At 32.9% G+C, this 26,505-nt stretch overlaps 2 protein-coding genes across 3 annotated transcripts; one reads left to right on the forward strand and one right to left on the reverse strand.

Moving 5' to 3' along the window:
- The first annotated feature begins 611 nt into the window (after positions 1 to 611).
- Positions 612 to 5,221, forward strand: LOC139873660 (uncharacterized). The gene is made up of 6 exons (XM_071861605.1): positions 612 to 895; positions 2,479 to 2,936; positions 3,399 to 3,591; positions 4,158 to 4,210; positions 4,312 to 4,522; positions 4,610 to 5,221. Exons 1-6 carry the CDS (start codon positions 713 to 715, stop codon positions 4,940 to 4,942), a joined length of 1,431 nt encoding a protein of 476 aa, XP_071717706.1. The 5' UTR covers positions 612 to 712; the 3' UTR covers positions 4,943 to 5,221.
- Positions 5,222 to 5,459: 238 nt separating this feature from the next.
- LOC139873643 (bifunctional protein FolD 4, chloroplastic-like) lies at positions 5,460 to 8,430 on the reverse strand. 2 transcript variants are annotated; one of them, XM_071861593.1, is made up of 5 exons: positions 8,085 to 8,430; positions 7,594 to 7,922; positions 7,264 to 7,500; positions 6,629 to 6,796; positions 5,460 to 5,806 (listed from the first exon to the last, which is right to left on the reverse strand). In XM_071861593.1, the coding sequence occupies exons 1-5, from the start codon at positions 8,314 to 8,316 to the stop codon at positions 5,636 to 5,638; spliced, it is 1,137 nt and encodes a 378-aa protein (XP_071717694.1). In that variant the 5' UTR covers positions 8,317 to 8,430; the 3' UTR covers positions 5,460 to 5,635. The 2 variants fall into 2 exon arrangements, with proteins under 2 accessions (XP_071717694.1, XP_071717687.1); XM_071861586.1 differs by having other exon boundaries at positions 8,079 to 8,430.
- Between the last annotated feature and the right edge of the window lie 18,075 nt (positions 8,431 to 26,505).

Below are 26,505 nucleotides of genomic sequence, written 5' to 3' on the forward strand. Positions count from 1 at the left end.
GAAGGAATCAAGGCCTAAAAACAAGTGAATCAAAAAATTCGATTTCATGTTCATGTTATTAATTGTAGTTGCTGCTGTTCAAATTTTGGAATCAAATTTTGGGTAGTCGACCATGTATTGGGTCGCCCGCGTTGTTTTTTTGTTGGGGTAGTCGACCATGAAAAAAATGAGAGGTAGTCGACAATGTTTACATGGTAGTCGACCGGGGACTCAATGAAGCTTGGTCGACCACCTTGAAAAAAGAGGTGGTCGACCATAATATATGGTGGTCGACCAACATTTTGGTCTAACCAATGGTGTAAAAAGACAATTTTTTTTTAAAAAAGTGTATTTTGAACGAAAACATTAAAAAAATATATTTTGGTGAATTTCTCTATGTAAATTGTACAAAAATAAAACTAAACAACACCTTTCAAACTTCTAACTTTCTAAGTATTGTTTCCTATACTAACTTCTAAGTCTAGCATTGATCCAAGACGTTTATAATTGTGCCTTTTTGTTATAGTAATATCAAATTATGGTTTGACTTTTATTAACAAGAGATTACAAATTAACTTAATCAAGTATAAAATCAAAGAATCTCACTCCCCACGTCCTTATTTCTATTAAAAACATCTTTTTCTCTCTCTTTTATTTATTTTTAATTAATAAACAATTTCCCACTTCTTTAAAACCATGATTTCATCTTAATTGAATTTGTCAAACCTTCAACATGGGAGAAGTCACCATGGTTGATGATGGTGCTTCTTCTGCTAATTCCCCAGCTGCCGTATCAAGAAAACCTGCTTATATATCCGGCATCGTTATGAAAAACCCTGGCGTACCCATTTTTCTGTCCGTTTTTCTAATCACACTTTTCGTCACTGCTGCTTTATTCACTCGTTGGGTTGATGTTGTAAGTTGTCTTTCAACGTATTTCTAGCTGCTTTTTCATCCAAAACCTTTTATTGTTCTTAAAGGAATTGGTGATTTGAATAGTTACTAATATAAATTTTGTTACTAGTCTTGTTTTCTATGGACTTCTTTGACAATTATTTGTGAAGATCGTAAATTGATCTGTGTTCAAATTCATAGTAATTGGATCGTTAAAACCTGAAAAAAGTTGGAATAAATTTCATTCGAATAAACTTTTCTACAAGGAATCTTACGCAATGCATGATTATGCGTATATTATAGTGGAAAAAATATACTTCCGTACTATATATAACTATATAAGCATGAAAAGAATTTCAAGTTGTATAATATCATGTTTGATACGTGCTTAGGAACAATAATACGATGAAATTGTAATAAAAATAAAATAAAATTGTTGATAGATTTTTAATACTTGAATAGTTGAATGTACAAAATTTGGTTTGGTTTGTGTTGTTAATTGCTAAACCAAGTTTTGATATGATATTTTTTTCTGTTTATGTAAGTTTGGATTTCAACGATATTCAAACATTGAATAATTAGTTTAGTAGATAACCATCAAATCATATTTTTAATTTTCTTATCGATGTGAACAGTGAGTTAGACTAGGATATATCTATATACTTATTTATGTATTAAGTTTTAATATGCATATCTCATCTCATTAATATATTATAGTTCGTAAGAGTTTTTGCTAATTCATGTCTGAATGATACGCTTTAACGCGTATATGATGAACTCGTAATTTCTATAAATATAAAAATTTATAATTAACACATGTATAATGTAGCTTAACTCGTGTAATTGATACAACAAAAATCATGATATAAATAAACATATAATATAAAATATAGAAGTTGTGATGTGGTGGCATGACTTCTTTAGGGGAGGTCAGGAGTTCGACCCCGTTGGATACATATCAAAAACACAATTTCATCGTTGTCCAAAAAAAAAAATAATATATAGATAAAAATAAAAAAATGTTCAAAAGAAACCCCATGAAGTTTTACCATACGAGATGCACGTATGGATTCGTCATGCGGGTTTTCATCCCGAGGAGCGATAGAACAGTAATAGTTCGATCAAGGAAATGATCGAGTGAGTGAGTTCCGACATCACATTCAGGCCCTCGTCAGTGACTCTTAACCGTTGTTAAAAAAATGAGATGGCTATAGTCACACTAGTTTACGCTAATAAACCGTAATTACTTAACTTTGGCTCAGTTGTTAAAGTTGTAGAAGTAATTATTACTTCGGTAATTTTGTAAGGCAAATTTGTATATATATTTATATATTTCAATATTGGTGACATCAAATTGGTCTTGGTTTTTGGCCAGAAAGTAGAGTGGTTTCGGTTTGTATAAATGAAAAACTTGTCACGTAATCTTCTATTATGCCTAAACTTTCATGGTAATAGAAATGTGGAATTTAAGGTCAATAACCACAGCTTAACATGTATTATTCAAATAAAATAATGACTACAAAAATATTTTTATCAATTTTGAATTATTATAAAAATGAAAGTATTTCTAACTCTTATATACTAACACTTTTTATCGTGTTAAAGTCTAGCATAACGGCACAATTTCGTCGAAAAGATATTCTCCCTTTCGAAGACAAGACAACCAATACTTCGACACCCCAATCATGTCCTGAGTACTTTCGATGGATTCACGAAGACCTAAAACCATGGAAAGATACCGGAATTACACTTCAAATGGTGGAAAAAGCTCGAGAAAAAGCACATTTTCGATTAACGATAGTTGATGGAAGACTATACATGGAAAAATACGATTATGTTTTTCAAACTCGCGACGTATTCAACATTTGGGGAATCTTACAACTCCTTGAGCTCTACCCTGGAAAAGTTCCCGACATCGATTTGATGTTTATGTGTCACGATTGGCCGTTGATTCGTAAAGCGGATTATCGTGACAACACCTCCATCATACCTCCACTTTTTCATTATTGCGGTGATGATTCGACTTACGATATCGTTTTCCCAGATTGGTCCTTCTGGGGCTGGTAATATTCATCATTCTAACCATCTTAATCTTATAGAAGCATATACAATTGATTATCTGTTTACCCATTGTGTGTGTGTGTGTTTTTTCGCGAATAAAATTTAGCATAAAGTGATATTAGCACAAAAAGAAAGTATCAAGCATATATTAGCTTTAAAAAAGTTCCTCAAAATTGCACATTTTACCTTTTCTTTCCTAAATAACTATAAAGCACTATGCAGGGCATACGTTGTTACAGAGCACATAATTCACACGTAATTTTCTTAAATATCACCACGTGTAGAAAGGTAAATATTAGTTTGAATTGATGAGTCTTAAATGCAAATGTAAATTCTTGAGTAAATTACGACATAATTAAACACGCTAACTAGTATTAGAAAGACACACGTTAGGACGAACCTTTATATTATATTTTAAACCCTGAACAGCACGTAATTTAATTAGTTGGGTTTTGATGTTGCAGGCCAGAAGTGAATATATTGCCGTGGGTGAAATTAAGTAAGGATCTTGAAGCGGGAAATAAAAAGAAGAAATGGACACAAAGAGAACCTTTTGCCTATTGGAAGGGGAATACAAACACAGGCAAGGTCCGGAAAGACCTAGCAAAGTGCAACCCCAATGGTAAACAGGACTGGAATGCAAGAATTTACCATCTGGTATATATATATTTACTTTCACTAATAACAATAAATTTAATTACTATAATTTCAACTTTTCTTTTATATTTGTATTAATATTAATTAATTTATATTAATTTAAAATAAGATAGAATCGATTAATCTGGGTAACCGTTTTCGACCATTTACCTAATCACCCCATGTGCTGTGCTGTGCTGCTAGTGAGGTTGAACCATGCGATCTCTTTTTTAAGAATACCAAGACGGCAACTACTAGACCATCTTCTGACAGTTGTAGAAATAGGGAGTACTCGGGCAAATAAAGTATCCCAATTACTGGATCAAAACTCGGTCAAACTGGCCAAAACTCGGGAGTCGGGATGGGATTACTTGGCAAATCGGTCAAAGTCAAACTTGGTCAATATGTACTCCCAGAGTTGCCAAGTACTCCCTAAAAATCCCCAACCGAGTACTCCCTGAGTAGTGATTTTTGCAACCTTGATACAAAGGCCAAACAGCAATAACATATAGTATAACGATTTAACTCTAAAGTTGTAAGTCACTGTACTACAGTTATATCAATTGATTATTATTTACATTTTGCAGGATTGGAGAAAAGGGTTTAAAGATACAGATTTGGCAAGCCAATGTACCCACAGGTAAGTAACAGATCATACATATACATATTATGTTTAATTCTTAGTTAGAAACCTAAAAAGGTTATTTCCCAGATGTAATTAATTGTATGTTATGTTTGTAGGTACAAAATATATGCTGAAGGAAATTCATGGTCTGTTAGCGAGAAATATATTCTCGCTTGTGACTCGATGAGTCTGCTCATAACTCCTCATTATTACGATTTTTTCACGAGAGGTTTAATACCAACTGTTCACTATTGGCCTATTAACGAGCACAAGAAATGCGAGTCGATCAAGTATGCAGTTGATTGGGGAAACAAAAATACAGATAAGGTAATGTTCACAAATTCTGATTCAGAATATGAAATTCTTATGTTGAACATTACCTTTTTATCTTGCTGAAAAATTATAATCGTGCAGGCACAAGAAATTGGACGAAGAGGAAGTGAATTTATCAAAAACGAGTTACAAATGAAGTATGTGTACGATTACATGCTCCACTTATTAACAGAATACTCGAAGCTTTTCAAATACAGACCATTTGTAACAAGGAACGCAGTCGAAGTTTGTTCATGTTTAGATAAAGGTTTAGTGAAAGAGTTTAAAGAATTATCAAAGGTAAAGGGTCCATCGGAGACTGGTCCATGCACTATGCAACCCCCTTATGAAGCTTATGAACTTCAGTCAATGCTCGCGAAAAACGAAAATTTGACTAGGCAAGTTGAAATATGGGAAGCGAGTGGACACATTTGACTTACGAAAATCATGTTTATAAATGGTCTTTTTAGTTTTTTTTTTTTTTTATCAAGAGAGATCAATGTAATTTATCGCTGTTTAATGTGTTAATATAACTGTACTATGGTATATAGGTAGACTCCAAAGGGGTGGATACAAGATTTAGAACGGATTTGAAAAATAATAAGGGATTTATATTTAAGCCTCGTATATTAGTGTATAATTGACTTAGCAGCACCAGTTAACAGTTTTAGTCTGTATCTTTATGGAACCTTATAATTGGTTATTGTTGTTAAAGAGTATAAGTGATTAGTTATAGTTTTTTTAAATCGTACGATTTATTATTTATATAACATCTAAAGTTGGAAAGAAAATGTTTAAGACTAATCTTTACCCAACACATACTAAATTTAACCATTTTTACCCAGACCGCCCATTTTACCAGCTCTGCTTCACATAGTACGGTTTTATGCTTGAATAAAGCAGGAAACGAACAATTATTGAAGAAATTTTAAAACTTGAACGATATGGCAAATCTATAAACATTTGAACTGAAAAAACAAAAGAGATTACATTGTTCTCTCTCATTATATCTCTCTCATTGTCCTCTCGAAAGGGAAAACGTGTCTCAAGGCCAACAAGACACAGAATTCATAACATACAGTTATTTTTGTTCGGTTAGACTAACATAAAAAAGTATATAAAAAAAGATTACCTGAAATTATGGATTCGTTTGGCAGATAAAAGAGTGTTGGAGAGTAGCATGGCAATCGTCATTGGGCCCACTCCACCAGGAACTGGAGTAATAGCTGAAGCAACCTTGCTTGCTTCCTCGTAACAGATGTCCCCAACCAACCGATACCCTCTAGGGCTTTCCGAATCCTGTTATCACAAAAAAAAATATATAAATAAATAAATAATAAAAAAACTCAATAGTGGTTGTCAATAACCACGTGAAGAAGTAGTATTTTGGTTTGTTTACATGTAATTATGTTGCATCTCTTATGGGTAAAACTGGTAAAGCAGAAACATTAACTTAACAGGAAACAGCTCAAATGGGTAGGAAGTTATTCGAAATGTACTGTTCATACATGAAACCTCATTATCATTTATTCCCAGTTAGTTTAGTGACCATCTGTGGCATTCTAATTATTTAACCAAAAAGTTATGATCATAAGTGGTTCGGGTTAACTGGCGTTGTTAGTTGTAACTGACCCGCCCAACATCATGTGATTGATGAGGCAAATTATACAAATCATACTAGTGACTTGAAATATCATATTTGAAATGACTTTGATAAGAGATATTTATCACAAGTTTATGGATTTGACCTTTTCTTTGTTATTTTAGTTAAGTCTGGAAGGGGATCAGATTTCGATTTGTGCACATGTACCAACCAAATCAGCAATAAAACAAAATAATTTAATTTGAGACAAGTGGCAAAGAAACTTAATAGCCCAGCATGTAAAATGGAGAACAGAAACTATGCATAAATCAACTTTGGAGGGTATAATTAATCAAACTGAGAATAGAAACTTATCCAATGAAAAATGCAATGCTGATAATAGTCATATTTAAACATATTAGAAATTGCATGCACATCTTTTTGGTAATAATTAATCCTTTTGAAACAACTAAAGTTACTCACTTACTCAAATGTCTGAACAAAAAAGATATAAAGATGAAAGTATTCGTTATACTAACCTCAATTGCATTGATCCCAACATCAACTAAAACGGCACCAGGTTTGACCCAGCTACCCCTGACCATATTTGGTTGGCCCACAGCTGATATGATGATATCAGCTTGTCTAGTTATCTCTTCTGGATTCTTCGTTCTTGAGTGCACTATACTAACGGTAGCATCTTCTCTCTATATCATTATAAATAAATATTAAACTTTTACTGTACTTGTGTGTTCAAACTAAAGGAAACAACTTCAATGCATTTACTTATGAACGATTCAATTCTGATTATGAATTATCTTTAACGAGTAAACCCATGTATGTAGCTTAAAAAGAAACAGGTCGAACGAGTCAAAACTTACCCAATGTAAATCTTTTATACAAAAAAAGTTCCTGAATCATATTATTATCATAATGCATTCCTAATAATATTATTTTGGTAATCATATCCATAAAATAGTTTGACAAGATATTCTTTGAATCAACCTGACCCAGCCCATTTTGACCAGTAATTAAAACTTTTTTCACCAGTAATAAAAACTTTTTTGACCTGAATTACATGTCACCTAGCCCACCTGACACACCCATTATGCCACCTATAAGTTACAAAGTAATAAGAAGGCGAAACAACTGAGCATAAACAGTACAATATTACCTGAAGTAAAAGAGCAGCAGGCATTCCAACAATGTTGCTCCGACCAATCACAACTGCTCGCTTCCCTTTAACAGGAATCTCATATCTATGCAACAACTCGATGCATCCTTTCGGTGTGCACGGAACAAACAACGGTTCTCTCCCTCGCATTGCTAGCCGACCAATATTCAAAGGGTGGAATCCATCAACATCTTTCTCAATACACACAGCATTCAAGACGTTTTGCTCATTCATATGCTGATATCAAAACGCCCATTCAAGCATATAAATCAATATCTACTACTTGATCATATAACTGCATTATTTATATTAACACATTCAGAAACTTACAGAAGGCAAAGGTAACTGAACTAGTATTCCATGAACAGATGGATCATCGTTAAACTTCGAAATGTGATCGAGAACCTCTTCTTCAGTGGAATCTTCAGCCAACCGCACTTCATAAGAATTAATTCCGACCGTATCACACGCTTTCTTTTTATTACGTACATACGTTGCGGAATCCTTCCTATCACCAACGAGGATAACCGCCAAACCAGGTACGATCCCAATCTCATTCTTCATTTTAGAAATCTCCACAGCAACTTCCTCCCTTATATCTTTCGCAACACGCTTTCCGTCAATAACCTTCGCAGACGCCTCACTTTTTACCTCTACAGCTACAACATAGATAATTTGTTAGGCTTTTACTTCAAAATTCAAGTAAAACCTAACATAATTAACAATTAAAAATATATATTTAGATATAACAGAATTTCGGATAAAGTTGGATACAATTGAATAATAGAATCATAATGTAAAAATAAGGAAGTTACCATTACTTGATGATGATGATGATGATGATGATGAAGAGTGAGTGAGGATACTTTTGGGGAATTTAGGGTTTGAAGTGCGATATTGATGAAGATTTATTTGGCGGTGAAAATGAGAAATGGAGTTTGAAAATTTGTGAAGTTTAGTGGTAGAAAAGTGAAGGAGACGAGCTGTTGATGAAGATGATGATGAACAATTGGTGAAATACATAGTAGTTGCATTTGTATGCATTGAAGCCATTTTATGTAATTTACAGGTTAATTGGAGCTTGAAAGCTATAACTGGATCTGCAACAATTTGGAGTTAGGTTTTAAGGTTTTAATTTGTGTGAGAATTTTATGGTTTAGGGTTTTATGGTTTATTAAGGTGGCGTAGGACTGCTGCTGTATTCGAACCTACTGTCTACCACCCGGGTATTTTTATTTGTTTTGAAATATAATTACATACAGTAATATATTTTTTTCCTTCAAACTATGACTCTTAACCATGATTTTGTTTCTTTTTCAGGACTGACTATTACATCAGCGCCACATGAGCACTTTCTTTTCATTACGAACCAAAGACTAACTGATAACTACCTTATGTACCACGACTTGGTCTCACCTCCAATTTTTAATATTAAACTTAATTATAATTATATCATTTAGACACAAGCTTTTACCGTTCATAGGCATATTTTATTTCAAAAGACTACTTTCGCAATTTCACACCATAGTATTTATCACCTATTATTATTATTACTTGTACCATGACTAACTGCTAGCCGCTTAAAAAATAATAAAAAAAAAAAAGAAAAAAAAAAAGCCGTTCAAACACAAATTGTACAAAACATCCGTGAATGAATCTGCTATGCAACGGCTCCAACGGAGTTAAAATTGATATTGACCTTGATTGATCGTGTTTAAACTTTAAATAGACATATACTACGATGTAATTTAACTATTAAATAATTAATTTTGATTCGAAATAATTTAGCTATCAAATTCACAAATTGTAACATCCTAAAAGTCTAACACTACTAACATCTAAACAAATCTAACCAAGCAACACAATTACACAAAAACCATTGAGACAACCAACTAACTACGACTTCTTGCAACTTTTGTTGCTCTCGCATCATATGGGTTGCCAAGTTGGAAGATTTCCTTTTGTATACCTTGGACAACCGATCGGTTCAAATATGAAAACCCTAAATGATTGGCGACCGGTAATTGATAAATTTGATAGTAGACTCTCGAGTTGGAAAATGAAATCGTTGTCTTTTGGAGGAAGATTAGTGCTTATTAAATCGGTTCTCTCGAGTCTTCCGTTGTACTATTTCTCGCTCTATCGTGCTCCGCCTTGTGTTCTTAAACATCTTGAAAGTGTGAGGAGAAAATTCTTTTGGGGTGGGTCGGGTTCGGGTTCAAATATTTCTTGGGTTAAATGGGATTGTGTCATTAATTCTTTTGAAAACGGGGGGTTAAATATCAGGTCTTTGAAAAGCAAAAATCTTGCTTTATTGGGGAAGTGGTGGTGGAGGTTCAAAACCGAAACCGATTCACTTTGGGTGAAAATCATTCGAAGTTTACATGGTTCTTGTGGCGGCCTATTGTCGGGAAGTGACCAAAATCACTTGTCGACAAAAGGTATTTGGAAAAATATTATTCGTGCAGGTAACTCTATAGAAGATTCTAATGTGCACTTCAAAAGCTCGTTCATCAAATCAATTGGCGGTGGAGACTCAACTTCTTTTTGACATGATCATTGGGTCGGGGACAATGCATTAAGATTTCGTTTCCCAAGGCTGTTTCATTTAGATCAGTTCCCCGATATCACCATCAAGGATCGCATATGCAACGGTGTAGCGGTTTGGCATTGGAAAAGATCTCCATCAGGTCGAGTTCAGGAAGAATTAAACACGCTGACAGCCCTATTAGCAACATTCGAATTTGATCCCATCAGTCGAGATAAATGGAGCTGCTGTTTTGCTCCAAATGAGGTGTTCAGTGTTCGAGCTTTGGCATCCGAAATCGACTCTAATCTCCTGGTCGACAGCATCACACATCAAGGTACCTTTCGTAACAACCTCACCCCCAAAAAAGTCAAAATTTTCGCATGGCGGGCGCTAAAAAAAAGGCTCCCCGTTAGGCTTGAATTAGACAAAAGGGGTATAGATCTCCATAGTGTTCGTTGTCCTCTATGCGATGATGACTTAGAATCCGTAGAGCACTCTCTTATTTTTTGTAAGCACGCGATGGACGTTTGGGAGCGGGTCTTCAATTGGTGGGGCGCGGGCAATTTCTCTAACTTCAGCCTCTTCGAAATCTTTAATGGTAATGGGAGTTTTGTGATGTCGGGTATTGGCAAAAAGATATGGCAAGCCGTGTTATGGATTAGTGCGTATCTCATTTGGAAAAATCACAATATCAAGGTGTTTCAAGGTAAATATAAAATTGCGCCGGTTGTTCTCAATGAGATACAAGCTATTTCCTTCGAGTGGATTTCTAATAGAGCTCGAGGAAGAAAGTTCGATTGGCTCATGTGGATCTCAACCCCAAATATTTATCTTTCCTTACCTTAGTTAGCATTATGTAGTTGCTTTCTTAGCAACAAGTGTGTGTATAATAGTCTCGTGTTCGTGTTTGTTCCTGTTTCATTTTCGTGTTTGCTGTATGTAATGAGTTCATATGCTCATTGCTTTGAACATGTATCTCTTGGTTTTTATTAATAAATTTATCCTTGCTGTTCAAAAAAAAAAAAAAAAAAAAAAAAACATGTAGTAAAAATAAAATTCAAAATATGCTTGGATCATTTTTATAAGATTCTAAATTTACTATAACCTTTAGGAACATGGATCTTATCATGTGGATAGCCGAGTTTATTTAGCGAATAAACTGTGTTACCATAAAAACATTATCCCTTGACGGTTCTTTCAATCATAACTTTATAAATCTGTTCTTAAAATTACATTATGTTCAGAGTAACATATTACTTGTAATATTTTTGTAAGCATAGTATCACAAACTCCAAACTGAAACAGCCAATGAAGGGACAAATTTGCAAACACCTGGAATCGAAACATATTAGGAATTCGTACATAATTACCTAACAAATGATCAAGCATATTTTCACGAGGTCAAGGTGAACTTACGCTTGAGTGCATAATAGGGTTTAAGGACTAACAACATTCGGACCTCCGACACTTAGTCGTGGATAACCCACATCGGTATCGTTTCGATTCCGACAGGGTGGCCGGTTCGAGAGTCCACCAACAACCTAGCATACGAGGTTGAATGGCCCGAAGACATGAAGGTTTTATAGTTTGAGACATACCTGAAAGTCTTAGAGATCGTATGAAGCTTTGTTCGTACGGCGAAGATTTGTATGCTGTCGTTTACGTATGAGTAAACGAATGAACGTGTATATGTTTTAGGGTTTATGAGCTATGTATTTATAGGCTCACGAATTAGGGTTTCAATAGAATCTCTTCCCTAATTAAATGTCATCTTATCCCAACTAACTTTCGTTATTTAAGGAAAAGAATCCGAATTGATTATACCGTATATTCTTCTAGAATGTACTGGACCCTTATGCAAGTTTACAAAACTCGCATCAGATGGTATAGGCGCATAGAGTGCGGCTATACCCGTGCCATATCTATGTCATGACAGTTTTGTGTGCGGTTTAGGGCTTTGTATGAGCATCCGCATTGCCCTGCGAATATGCGTATCATTAAGTCCCCCAGTTCGATGTTATATACAATGAAAATTAGTGTATGACGTCAAACTAGTAAGAAAAATGTACACTTAATGAACCACAACAACACCTTTAATCCAAATTAGCATGCTTAATGACTTTGCTAAAAAATCCTAGTTGGATTCCAAATATAACCAGACAGTGTGTAAGGTTATTTAAATATTTATGCGTAACCGGATACTGTGTTAGCATTAAATGCGATGTATGCGTGCAGTCACCAAGCTGTCTTTTCGGCTGCATTTCCTGCACCCGAGATGACAACTGTCACTGTTTTCTGAAAAGGTAATGATTGTAATTATGCAACCGCCTGTTGATGCTAACGTGCACAGGACATCTTAGCAAAGCGTTTTAGCTTAAGATTGATACACGTGTACGGCTACTATTATTCACTTGTTACTTTTTGACTCCCGTATTTTCTCTGTAAATAGCCTTTTGACTTTTTCGTATCTCACAATCTTTTTCTTTTTAAATCAGTCTACCCTTTTCATCTTCTCCGCCAAAAACCTAAAAAAGGTATATCTCATACTCTTATACTTTGCCTTTACACGATGTAACCCTAGTTACAAGTTTTATGTATCACTCATTTGTTGTTCTGATTTTTATTATTGCAGATGAAGTTGGAATCATACGCACCCAATCCGACCACCGATTCTGGTAACCATTCGAGTTCGCCGGCTAGTCATTCAGATACACTGCCTTCATTATACCAAACTCCCGGTACTAGAGGGCTAGGTAACCACAAAAGGTTACATGATGAAGGTATTAATTTCATCCGACGGCCTTTTAGTTGAATTTCGACGTTATGATTTTTATACGCCATGTTTATTATTTTTGCAGGTCCAAGTGGTGTAGTTCATCATTCCAAACGTGCATGTCCAAATCCAGAAGATTTGTCTCTACTTATTCCAAATGCCAATGAATTCATGAAGGTTCCTCTTTCAGTATTCGCCCAACAATTTTCTTTTCTACAATCCTGCGCCCCTCAGCAATTGATTCAAAAGTTTTCCGCACTTTCACCTACCGAGGAACTGTACATGGACACGCAATCAACGTTGTTTAACTTTGCCAAGGACCTCAATCATTTGCAACTCAAATCTGTTGCGCTCGTGCATCCACCACCGCCGTCATCCACAGATGTGACGACCTAGAAATTTCCGACCAAATTTAAACTTAATCTTCATATGTTTCCGACATGATAAGCAAAGTCTATAATGTTGAGTCTCGAAAATTTTGGAACTATGTTCATGTATTCAATTGACCTTCAACTGTTTTCGACGATTCACGAACAACTAATTGTAAATAGATACATATATATTTAAAAATATAAATATATATATAAATTCGAAATAAAAATTGAAATATTATATTTAGTTATTAGAATTAATTTTGTAAAATAAAATAATATAAGATATAATAAAATGTATTATTAAAAGGAATCTATATATAGATATAAAAGATTTTTGAATATATACATTAATTGTAATACTCGGTTGACATTTCGTTAGTGTTCATATAGATCTAATATGAATTTATGAAAATTTAAAATGAAAGTTGGATCGTAAATCGATTACGAAGATTTTAGGATTGATAAAAATATTTTTTATCATTTTAGTTTAAATTTTAGTACTCCGTACAAATTATTAAGAACAGAAAATAATTAAGTAACGATCATTTTTATCAGATTCCAAACAGTTAATGAATGAAATAATTAAATGAATTTAATATAAAAATTTGGAATTTTAGGAAGACTTATAGATATTAACTATTTAGCAAAAGAGCACGAAACCCGAGCTAGGAAATTATGTCGACAGGCTACTCCTCTGTTTATTCACATGATGTGTTACTGTTTTTCAATCACACATTCAGCATCCTATTTATTATTATATTTATTATTATATTTATTATTTTATTATAACCTACACTTAATATCTAAATGCATACAACAAAATTGGTTTCCAGTCACTTTCTACTTTTAATAAATTTTGTCTTCCTGTTACCCGTGATTGAATTTATGTTTTCTTTCACATCTATTCCAATCTCAATTCTCTTTTATATACATAAACATAGACATGTACCAATCATCTATCTATCTATCTTTCTTCCTTATATTTTTCTGCTTTTCTGTTCAACAACCATACACCATTACAAAAACCAATTTGCACCGCCTTATTGTATTACTTTTATTCCATATCGGTGTATCTTACTCGATCAAGGAACCATTCGAATTATTCTGTTAATGAAATTCTTTGATCACAACCTCCTGCTTCACCTACGGTTCATCATCATCCCCATTAGAACCCATCATCATTAAACCTACTTTGATCACCATCACATTTTATACAATACTCAACTGGACCACTATTTCTCTCTCCCTCTCTACTTGTAAACTGTCACCACCTTTGGTTCATCATCCTCAACCACGATCGAACCCAACACCATCATCCACGACTAACGGCTACTAGTATTCTCCTGTTTTGATCACCATGAACAACTACTCGAACGAAGGTTAGTCTTTTGTTTCAAACCAACACTAATTACTGTTCAAGCCGTCCGTATGCTGCTACTCGCCTTTTACGACCACCCAAACATAACCATATGGGTGTTGTTACTTGCTAGTGTCTTTTCCTGCTCGACCCATAACTCAAACCACCACTTTAAACCCTACCACCGTACATCATCATCAAAATTAAATTTATTTGCTGTGTGTTTCGTGAGATATACAACCATCACCACCCATCACCATTAAAGGCTTCTCGAGACAAATTCTGTTCGGTCACAACCTCCTATTGTATATTCAAACGAACCAAACACCTATCCAAGTAAAGCTACTGCTGCAAATATATTTTTTTTCCTACTCCTGTCGTGCAAACGCTGTTTAACTTGTTTGTTTGTGTTCGAGAAACAAACAGCTAATTTATTATTGCTATTGCATTGGAGTATTCTCAAATCATGGCCGACAAATTCCTAAACCTATAACCCCACTTGAATATTTAAAGGAGATAGTGGACTGCATGATTAAATATCTCGTTCCTGTTTGAAATAACACGATACCGACCTTCTCCTTATTATTTTGGGCTGTGTTACATTTTCCTTTGGAACTACTAGTTGGGCTTAATTAATTAAATCCTTGGGCCACTTGATTTCGGTTTATATGTTGGGCCAGTACCAAATTTATGTAACGGGGAAACGTGTAACACCCTAGGCAAATCCCACATCGCCCACATACATGAGTGATCATGGGATTATAAGGTAATACCCACGCTTAAATGACACAACGCGTTTTGGGATCACAGGCTGAGTAGAAGTGCGAGTACGTTGTGGTTAAGCGTGCTCGAGCGAGAGCACTACCAGGATGGGTGACCTCCTGGGAAAGTGCTTCTCGTGTGTGGTCGCCAAGAAAAAGCCGTGCGCCTGCGGGCAAAGCGGACAATATTGTGGTCATGTTAAGCTGGGGTGTTACAGAATGGTATCAGAGCCACTCATGTGCCGTTGGAGGTGGTGGGGCAAACCTCATTGAGGACGATGAGTCCCTGAGGGGGGGTGAATGTAACACCCTAGGCAAATCCCACATCGCCCACATACATGAGTGATCATGGGATTATAAGGTAATACCCACGCTTAAATGACACAACGCGTTTTGGGATCACAGGCTGAGTAGAAGTGCGAGTACGTTGTGGTTAAGCGTGCTCGGGCGAGAGCACTACCAGGATGGGTGACCTCCTGGGAAAGTGCTTCTCGTGTGTGGTCGCCAAGAAAAAGCCGTGCGCCTGCGGGCAAAGCGGACAATATTGTGGTCATGTTAAGCTGGGGTGTTACAGAATGGTATCAGAGCCACTCATGTGCCGTTGGAGGTGGTGGGGCAAACCTCATCGAGGACGATGAGTCCCTGAGGGGGGGTGAATGTAACACCCTAGGCAAATCCCACATCGCCCACATACATGAGTGATCATGGGATTATAAGGTAATACCCACGCTTAAATGACACAACGCGTTTTGGGATCACAGGCTGAGTAGAAGTGCGAGTACGTTGTGGTTAAGCGTGCTCGGGCGAGAGCACTACCAGGATGGGTGACCTCCTGGGAAAGTGCTTCTCGTGTGTGGTCGCCAAGAAAAAGCCGTGCGCCTGCGGGCAAAGCGGACAATATTGTGGTCATGTTAAGCTGGGGTGTTACAAAACGAGTTAGAATGATGATGTTGATTAAGTATATGATAAAAAATATGATGATGATACATGTTTAAGACGGATAATGATGTAGACAGTGATATAGACGATTATACAGACGATTATATAGACGATGATATAGACGATTATATAGACGATGATAGTAACGTGATGATTGACGATGTGTTTGTGTTCTTGATACCAGACGAGCCCCACATCCCACTGAGCTTCTATTTTTTTTTTTTACGAAATCATACATGATGTTGATGATGGTGATTACTAACGAATATGATGATGTTAAAGATGATTAAGATAATCATGAGGAAGATGATAAAACGATTTCGTATACAATTAATAATTAAACACGCTAATTGTTGCAAGAAAATAACGAATGGTGCAGTGGTATGGAAGGGTGTTTGTGAAGTGAGAGGTCGCAGGTTCAAGTTCTGACTGTGGCATTTTTTTTTATAAAGAAGAATAATAAAGTAGGAAAACAGAAAAATAGGTGTTACATATGGTTAGGACGGGTATTAAGTAGAAAAGAAACAAATGGAGTGACGGTTAAGCATATTATCGAGTTAGCGGGACGTCGCGGGTTCAAACCCGGACTTGGACATTTTTTTAAGGACTACTTCGTTGAGGTAGTATTTACTTAATTATTTATGATTATCATTATCTTATTATTATTATTATTATTATTATCATTATCATTATTATTATTATTATATTTATTATTATTATTACTATTATTATTATTAAAATGATTAAGAAGATTATTGTTATTATTATTACTAACACTAGTATTAGAATTAACATTATTATTATCATTAATATTAATATTAATATTATTATAATTACAAAAAAATTATTGTTTTTGTTGTCGTTAAAACTATATTATTATTATTATTATTATTATTATTATTATTATTATTATTATTATTATTATTATTATTATTATTATTATTATTATTATTATTATTATTATTATTATTATTATTATTAACATTTTTATTACTAGTAACATCATCATTATTAATACTATTATTATTATTATAATTATCATTATTATCAATATTGTTATTATTGATATTATCATTATAATCAAATACAACTTTTTACTTACCATTATTAATATTATTTTACTAAATAAATATTATGTATATAAAATTATATTTATAAGTAATATTACATAAGTATGTATTAATCATATTAAAAAATTTTATACGAATATTCATATATAACAAATTAGGTATTTTTAATATAGTAATATATAACAAATTAGGTATTTTTAATATAGTACTAACCAAATATATATTAATATAACTATATAAATATTAATCACTTTAAATATATATATATATATATATATATATATATATATATATATATATATATATATATATATATATATATATATATATATATATATATATATATATATATATATATATGATAATGCTAAAAACGAACATATATTTCATAGCATTATTCCTCAAGAAAGACAAGCTTTTAGTTGCAATTGTTCTATTTACAATTGATATTCGTTTAAATAATAAAAGTTGAAGACAAAAGACAGATTCGACAAATTGAAGACGCAAACGACCAAAAAGCTCAAAAGTACAAAAGACAATCAAAGAGGTTCCAATTATTGATAAGAAACGTCTCGAAATTACAAGAGTACAAAATTCAAAATGCAAAGTACAAGATATTAAATTGTACGCAAGGACGTTCGAAAATACGGAACCGGGACCAGAGTCAACTCTCAACGCTCGACGCAACGGACTAAAAATTACAAGTCAACTATGCACATAAATATAATATAATATTTAAATAATTCTTATAATTATTTAATATATTATATTTATATTTAAAACCGTCGGCAAGAAAGACTCCAAAAGGGACTGAGCTGTAATTTCAATCTCCGCGACTCGCGGAGTTTGAAGGCCAAAAATGCCGCGAGTCGCGGAGCCCCAAGTTTTGAAACTCCCTATAAAGCAAACCGAATTCTGATCATTTTTAAAAACACAATATACCCATCCATCTCTCTATCTATATCGTAAAATATATATATATATATATATATTTATAATTTATATTTTAATTTTAATTATAATTCTAATAATAAGGGTATATTAGCGAATGTTGTAAGGGTGTAAGTCGAAATTCTGTCCGTGTAACGCTACGCTATTTTTAATCATTGTAAGTTATGTTCAACCTTTTTATATTAATGTCTCGTAGCTAAGTTATTATTATGCTTATTTTATCTGAAGTAATCATGATGTTGGGCTAATTACTAAAACTGGGTAATTGGGCTTTGTACCATAATTGGGGTTTGGATAAAAGAACGACACTTGTGGAAATTAGACTATGGGCTATTAATGGGCTTTATATTTGTTTAACTAAATGATAGTTTGTTAATGTTAATATAAAGATTTACAATTGGGCGTCCCTATAAATTATCATATACACTCAATCGGACACGATGGGCGGGGTATTTATATGTACGAATAATCGTTCATTTAACCGGACACGGGAATGGATTAATAGCCACTAGAATAATTAAAACAGGGGTGAAATTATATACAAGGACACTTGGTATAATTGATAACAAAATATTAAAACCTTGGATTACACTCAGTCGACATCCTGGTGTAATTATTAAACAAAGTATTAAAATCTTGTTACAGTTTAAGTCCCCAATTAGTTGGAATATTTGACTTCGGGAATAAGAATAATTTGACGAAGGCTTTCGCTCTTTATATTTATGACTGATGGACTATTATGGACAAAATCCGTATGGACATATTAAATAATCCAGGACAAAGGACAATTAACCCATGGGCATAAAACTAAAATCAACACGTCAAACATCATGATTACGGAAGTTTAAATAAGCATAATTCTTTTATTTCATATTTTATTTCCTTTATTTTATATTTAATTGCACTTCTAATTATCGCATTTTTATTGTTATTGTATTTAATTGCACTTTTAATTATCGTACTTTTTAATTATCGCAAGTTTATTTTATCGCACTTTTATTATTCGAAATTTCATTATCGTTATTTACTTTACGCTTTAATTTAAGTCTTGTATTTATATTTATTATTTTACATTTGGTTTTAACTGCGACTAAAGTTTTAAAATCGATAAACCGGTCATTAAACGGTAAAAACCCCCCTTTATAATAATAATATTACTTATATATATATTTGTATTTTATAAAAGTAAACTAATATAGCGTTAAGCTTTGTTTAAAGATTTCCCTGTGGAATGAACCGGACTTACTAAAAACTACACTACTGTACGATTAGGTACACTGCCTATAAGTGTTGTAGCAAGGTTTAAGTATATCCATTCTCTAAATAAATAAATATCTTGTGTAAAAATGTATCGTATTTAATAGTGTTTCCTGCTAAAATTTAATAGTATTTTATATACACCTCGCGAAATACCAAGTATTTTTGGCGCCGCTGCCGGGGAACTACTCTTAAAAGCCGGAAGCGCAACGCTAATATAAAAAAAAAAAAAATTTTAGTTTACTTTTATTAAAATTCATTTTTTATAAAAATACGTTTTAAATATTCGAAAATATAAAAAGAAAAACAAAAATATGGGTATTTTTAAGATTTTGATAAATATTTAAGTTTTATAAAGTTTCTTTAGTTTGTAAAAATATAAGTTTTATTTAATTTATTTTATAAATATATTTTATAAATATAAAAAACCGAAAAAAATATAAATATATATAAATCTATTTTTTTTATTGTTATAAAGTATTTTATTTTTATCTTAGTTATTAAAGATAAGTTTTATTTAAATTATATAAATATTTTAATTAATATAAACAGAAAATATAAAAACAGAAAACAGAAAATAAAAAAAAAATAAAGAAAAACGCGTCGAATTTTAAACCTGTCAGTTGAATTTCTGAACCCCGCGAGTCGCGGGGTTTGGTGCCTTGAATACCGCAACTCGCGGAGGGGACCTGACACCAACAGGAAGCCCTAATCCTGCATTTATTACGGAGTATTATTAATTATTATTAATTAATTTGTAATTAGGGTTAAATATTTAATTAATTTAGTATTTAATTTAAGTTTTAATTAATTTGTATTATTTAGTATTAATTAGTTTAATTAATTTATAAAATTAGTAGTTTTAATAAATAAATAATATAAAAATAATATTTTTATAAAAATTGTACTTTTTACAACTTTTTGTATATTTTTATATTTTGTCCCTTTTCAATCGTTTTAACGTAATATTTGTATTTTTAGCTCATATTTAGTTTTAAACTTAGTTTTTGCCATAGTTATTTTTACTTCTAGATTTTTAGGCTTTGCCGTAGAATTCCTTAAGTGCTTTTTCTTTAGACTAAGATTTAGGTACTTTAGAATTTTGCGACGCTCTTTTTAAGTTTTAGTTTCTTTTTAAGTTATTTCCATTTGGGATATAGTTTTTCCTGTAAGCTTTAATATTTTTAGACACCTTTTACTATGTACCAATTATCATTCCAATTAGTTATCTCAATTTGCGATTATAATTTTAAGTTAGTTGTAGTAATAAGGTTAGGTTAGTCAAGTATTTTTAATTTTTATAAGTTTCTTTTATTTTTCCATCACCTTTTATTTTTCAACCATTTTTCTTTTTCGACCTTTTTCGACGAACTCTTTTTCTTTCTTATTTCTCGCTATTCTAGTTTTAGGACATAGATTTTTATTCTACTTCTTATCTAAATTTCTTAAAATTACGAAAATTTATTTTAAGTGGTTAAATTGATAGACATCAAAATTTTCTGGTTCGTAGTAATAGTTGGATTTGTACGTGGACCGGGTTATTGGAGCCAAACAGTACTCAATTATATTGAGACCAAACGAATCCTGCCCCTCTGCTGCATCTTTTGGCTATTCGAAACGTGGGCAAAATCAGAAAAGTCTATTGATTGGATAACTTATTATAATTTTTCTTTCCTTTTAAAAACTAATAGGATATTCAGTGAATGCACCGAGCAAGACGTTCACCACCTTTTGTACGTTCACCACCTGTAACTAGATCAAGACATTTAGCAAATATTACTGCCGTTGATTTTTCTTTAGAATCGTCATCCAGTCGACTAAGTACTCTAGTTCAAATTTCCGATAATCCATTTTTTGAACCCGACCTCACAATTGAGAATCCGGAGAATATTCAGGAACGATTCGTAGATCCTGAACCACTAAACTTTCCTCCGGAACCACCAATCATTCAAACAGAGATTGTTGAGGAACGGACCATTAAATCAGAATCATCTAGTGATACCGATTCAACAAATTCAATTATGGAGAATCTGCAACCTTTAAGTATGGAAGACCGAATGAGAGCTAAACGCACTGGCCAAGGTCACGCAATTACTCATCCAAACATTAATGCGCCATATTATGAAATCAAAGGATAAATTCTACACATGGTGACTAATCAATGCCAATTTAGTGGTACGCCGAAGGAAGATCCAAATGAACATTTACGTACCTTTAATAGGATCTGCACACTATTTAAAATCCGAGAAGTGGAGGATGAACAGATATATCTCATGTTATTTCCCTGGACTTTAAAGGGAGAAGCCAAAGATTGGTTGGAATCGTTACCTGAAGGGGCGATCGATACATGGGATGTTTTAGTTGACAAATTTCTTAAACAATTCTTTCCGGCATCTAAAGCCGTAAGACTTCAAGCAGAAATTGTTACGTTCACACAGAAACCGAATGAAACTCTATATGAGGCGTGGACAAGATATGGAAAGTTGTTAAGAGGATGTCCGCAACATGGTTTATGTAGTGACCCGAACTTTTCCATGTTTATATATATTAATTGAGATTGATATTTACATGATTAAATGTTTCCAACATGTTAAACAATCAAACTTGTTAAGACTTGATTAATTGAAATATGTTTCATATAGACAATTGACCACCCAAGTTGACCGGTGATTCACGAACGTTAAAACTTGTAAAAACTATATGATGACATATATATGGATATATATATATATAGTTAACATGATACTATGATAAGTAAACATATCATTAAGTATATTAACAATGAACTACATATATAAAAACAAGACTACTAACTTAATGATTTTTAAACGAGACATATATGTAACGATTATCGTTGTAAAGACGTTTAATGTATATATATCACATTAAGAGATATTCATACATGATAATATCATGATAATATAATAATTTAAAATCTCATTTGATATTATAAACATTGGGTTAACAACATTTAACAAGATCGTTAACCTAAAGGTTTCAAAACAACACTTACATGTAACGACTAACGATGACTTAACGAATCAGTTAAAATGTATATACATGTAGTGTTTTAATATGTATTTATACAATTTTGGAAGACTTCAATACACTTATCAAAATACTTCTACTTAACAAAAATGCTTACAATTACATCCTCGTTCAGTTTCATCAACAATTCTACTCGTATGCACCCGTATTCGTACTCGTACAATACACAGCTTTTAGATGTATGTACTATTGGTATATACACTCCAATGATCAGCTCTTAGCAGCCCATGTGAGTCACCTAACACATGTGGGAACCATCATTTGGAAACTAGCATGAAATATCTCATAAAATTACAAAAATATGAGTAATCATTCATGACTTATTTACATGAAAACAAAATTACATATCCTTTATATCTAATCCATACACCAATGACCAAAAACACCTACAAATACTTTCATTCTTCAATTTTCTTCATCTAATTGATCTCTCTCAAGTTCTATCTTCAAGTTCTAAGTGTTCTTCATATATTTTTCAAGTTCTAGTTACATAAAATCAAGAATACTTTCAAGTTTGCTAGCTCACTTCCAATCTTGTAAGGTGATCATCCAACCTCAAGAAATCTTTGTTTCTTACAGTAGGTTATCATTCTAATACAAGGTAATAATCATATTCAAACTTTGGTTCAATTTCTATAACTATAACAATCTTATTTCAAGTGATGATCATACTTGAACTTGTTTTCGTGTCATGATTCTGCTTCAAGAACTTCGAGCCATCCAAGGATCCATTGAAGCTAGATCCATTTTTCTCTTTTCCAGTAGGTTTATCCAAGGAACTTAAGGTAGTAATGATGTTCATAACATCATTCGATTCATACATATAAAGCTATCTTATTCGAAGGTTTAAACTTGTAATCACTAGAACATAGTTTAGTTAATTCTAAACTTGTTCGCAAACAAAAGTTAATCCTTCTAACTTGACTTTTAAAATCAACTAAACACATGTTCTATATCTATATGATATGCTAACTTAATGATTTAAAACCTGGAAACACGAAAAACACCGTAAAACCGGATTTACGCCGTCGTAGTAACACCGCGGGCTGTTTTGGGTTAGTTAATTAAAAACTATGATAAACTTTGATTTAAAAGTTGTTATTCTGAGAAAATGATTGTTATTATGAACATGAAACTATATCCAAAAATTATGGTTAAACTCAAAGTGGAAGTATGTTTTCTAAAATGGTCATCTAGACGTCGTTCTTTCGACTGAAATGACTACCTTTACAAAAACGACTTGTAACTTATTTTTCTGACTATAAACCTATACTTTTTCTGTTTAGATTCATAAAATAGAGTTCAATATGAAACCATAGCAATTTGATTCACTCAAAACGGATTTAAAATGAAGAAGTTATGGGTAAAACAAGATTGGATAATTTTTCTCAGTTTAGCTACGTGAAAATTGGTAACAAATCTATTCCAACCATAACTTAATCAACTTGTATTGTATATTATGTAATCTTGAGATACCATAGACACGTATACAATGTTTCAACCTATCATGTCGACACATCTATATATATTTCGGAACAACCATAGACACTCTATATGTGAATGTTGGAGTTAGCTATACAGGGTTGAGGTTGATTCCAAAATATATATAGTTTGAGTTGTGATCAATACTGAGATACGTATACACTGGGTCGTGGATTGATTCAAGATAATATTTATCGATTTATTTCTGTACATCTAACTGTGGACAACTAGTTGTAGGTTACTAACGAGGACAGCTGACTTAATAAACTTAAAACATCAAAATATATTAAAAGTGTTGTAAATATATTTTGAACATACTTTGATATATATGTATATATTGTTATAGGTTCGTGAATCAACCAGTGGCCAAGTCTTACTTCCCGACGAAGTAAAAATCTGTGAAAGTGAGTTATAGTCCCACTTTTAAAATCTAATATTTTTGGGATGAGAATACATGCAGGTTTTATAAATGATTTACAAAATAGACACAAGTACGTGAAACTACATTCTATGGTTGAATTATCGAAATCGAATATGCCCCTTTTTATTAAGTCTGGTAATCTAAGAATTAGGGAACAGACACCCTAATTGACGCGAATTCTAAAGATAGATCTATTGGGCCTAACAAACCCCATCCAAAGTACCGGATGCTTTAGTACTTCGAAATTTATATCATATCCGAAGGGTGTCCCGGAATGATGGGGATATTCTTATATATGCATCTTGTTAATGTCGGTTACCAGGTGTTCACCATATGAATGATTTTTATCTCTATGTATGGGATGTGTATTGAAATATGAAATCTTGTGGTCTATTATTATGATTTGATATATATAGGTTAAACCTATAACTCACCAACATTTTTTGTTGACGTTTTAAGCATGTTTATTCTCAGGTGATTATTAAGAGCTTCCGCTGTCGCATACTTAAATAAGGACGAGATTTGGAGTCCATGCTTGTATGATATTGTGTAAAAACTGCATTCAAGAAACTTATTTTGTTGTAACATATTTGTATTGTAAACCATTATGTAATGGTCGTGTGTAAACAGGATATTTTAGATTATCATTATTTGATAATCTACGTAAAGCTTTTTAAACCTTTATTGATGAAATAAAGGTTATGGTTTGTTTTAAAATGAATGCAGTCTTTGAAAAACGTCTCATATAGAGGTCAAAACCTCGCAACGAAATCAATTAATATGGAACGTTTTTTAATCAATAAGAACGGGACATTTCAGTTTAGACACCTGTCAAATAGTACAAATATTCTACCAAGGATGCGACATCACTACAAGGAAAGACATAGATATAGCAGCTGGTGGTTCTATTATGAAGAAAACCGAAACTGATGCTTACAAAATTATTGATAACACTGCTTCCCACTCACATGAGTGGCACCAAGAAAAAGATATCGTTAGATCATCTAAAGCAGCTAGAGCCGATTCTAGCCATGACTTAGATTCCATTTCCGCAAAGATAGATGCTGTCGAGAGACGAATGGAAAAGATGACTAAAGATATTCACTCAATACGAATTAGTTGTGAGCAGTGTGGAGGACCACATTTGACAAAAGATTGTCTCAGTATTGAATTAACAATGGAACAAAGAGAGAATATTTCATACATAAACCAAAGGACTGGAAATAATTATCAGAATAATTATCAACCGCCAAGACCGATTTACAATCAAAACCAGAATTATAACAGAAATATTCTATACAACAACCAACAAGGTCCTAGCAATCAACAAGTATCCAATAATACTTACAACCAGCAAAGACCTAATTTTCAAAACAAACCACCACAACAAACCGATGATAAAAAGCCGAATTTAGAAGATATGATGACGAAGCTAGTTGAAACTCAAACGCAGTTTTTCACATCTCAGAAACAAACCAATGAACAAAATGCTCAAGCATTTAGAAATCAACAAGCTTCTATTCAAAATCTAGAACAAGAAGTAAGTAACCTAGCAAGGTTAATAGGTGAAAGAAAACCGGGAAGTCTACCTAGTGATACAAATGCTAACCCCCGGAATGAAACAGCTAAAGCTATTACCACAAGAAGTGGTACAACACTTAAACCACCAGAAATACCTGTAACTTCTGATGAAACTATTCCTACTCCACAAGAACCACAACCTGATCAAGATAAGGAAAAAGAACCGGTAGTTGAAAAGGTTAATGAAGATAACACAGTTAAGGATAAACCTTATGTTAAACCATACCAACCACCACTTCCTTACCCGAGTAAAATGAAGAAAGAGAAACTTGAAGCCGAGCAATCCAAATTCTTGGATATGTTTAAACAGATAAATGTAAATCTTCCTTTCATTGATGTGATTTCAGGAATGCCTAGATATGCTAAATTCTTGAAAGATCTAATCTCAAATAGAAAGAAAATGGAAGAACTCTCGGCTGTTACTATGAATGCTAATTGTTCAGCAGTGCTGTTAAATAAGATACCAGAAAAACTATCTGATCCAGGAAGTTTCACAATTTCATGTTTTCTGGGTAGTCTTAGTTCAATAGAAGCATTGGCAGACTTAGGTGCTAGTATAAATCTAATGCCGTATTCACTATACACTAAACTAGACCTTGGAGAATTGAAACCAACAAGAATAAGCATACAACTAGCCGATAGATCAATAAAATATCCTAGAGGGATAATGGAGAACATGCTAGTTAAAGTTGGTACTT

This window comes from Rutidosis leptorrhynchoides, chromosome 1 (genome assembly GCF_046630445.1).
Source record: "Rutidosis leptorrhynchoides isolate AG116_Rl617_1_P2 chromosome 1, CSIRO_AGI_Rlap_v1, whole genome shotgun sequence".
NCBI lineage: Eukaryota > Viridiplantae > Streptophyta > Magnoliopsida > Asterales > Asteraceae > Rutidosis > Rutidosis leptorrhynchoides.

Bases quoted from the DNA above. Each gene is read 5' to 3' on its own strand.
- LOC139873660 (XM_071861605.1), top strand. From the start codon at position 713: ATGGGAGAAGTCACCATGGTTGATGATGGTGCTTCTTCTGCTAATTCC. The intron at 896-2,478 runs GTAAGTTGTCTT...ATCGTGTTAAAG, and splicing joins TCACTCGTTGGGTTGATGTT to TCTAGCATAACGGCACAATT. The intron at 4,211-4,311 runs GTAAGTAACAGA...TTATGTTTGTAG, and splicing joins GCAAGCCAATGTACCCACAG to GTACAAAATATATGCTGAAG.
- LOC139873643 (XM_071861586.1), bottom strand. From the start codon at position 8,316: ATGGCTTCAATGCATACAAATGCAACTACTATGTATTTCACCAATTGT. The intron at 7,923-8,078 runs GTAACTTCCTTA...TCTATGTTGTAG, and splicing joins ATCATCATCATCAAGTAATG to CTGTAGAGGTAAAAAGTGAG. The intron at 7,501-7,593 runs GTAAGTTTCTGA...TTTTGATATCAG, and splicing joins TTCAGTTACCTTTGCCTTCT to CATATGAATGAGCAAAACGT.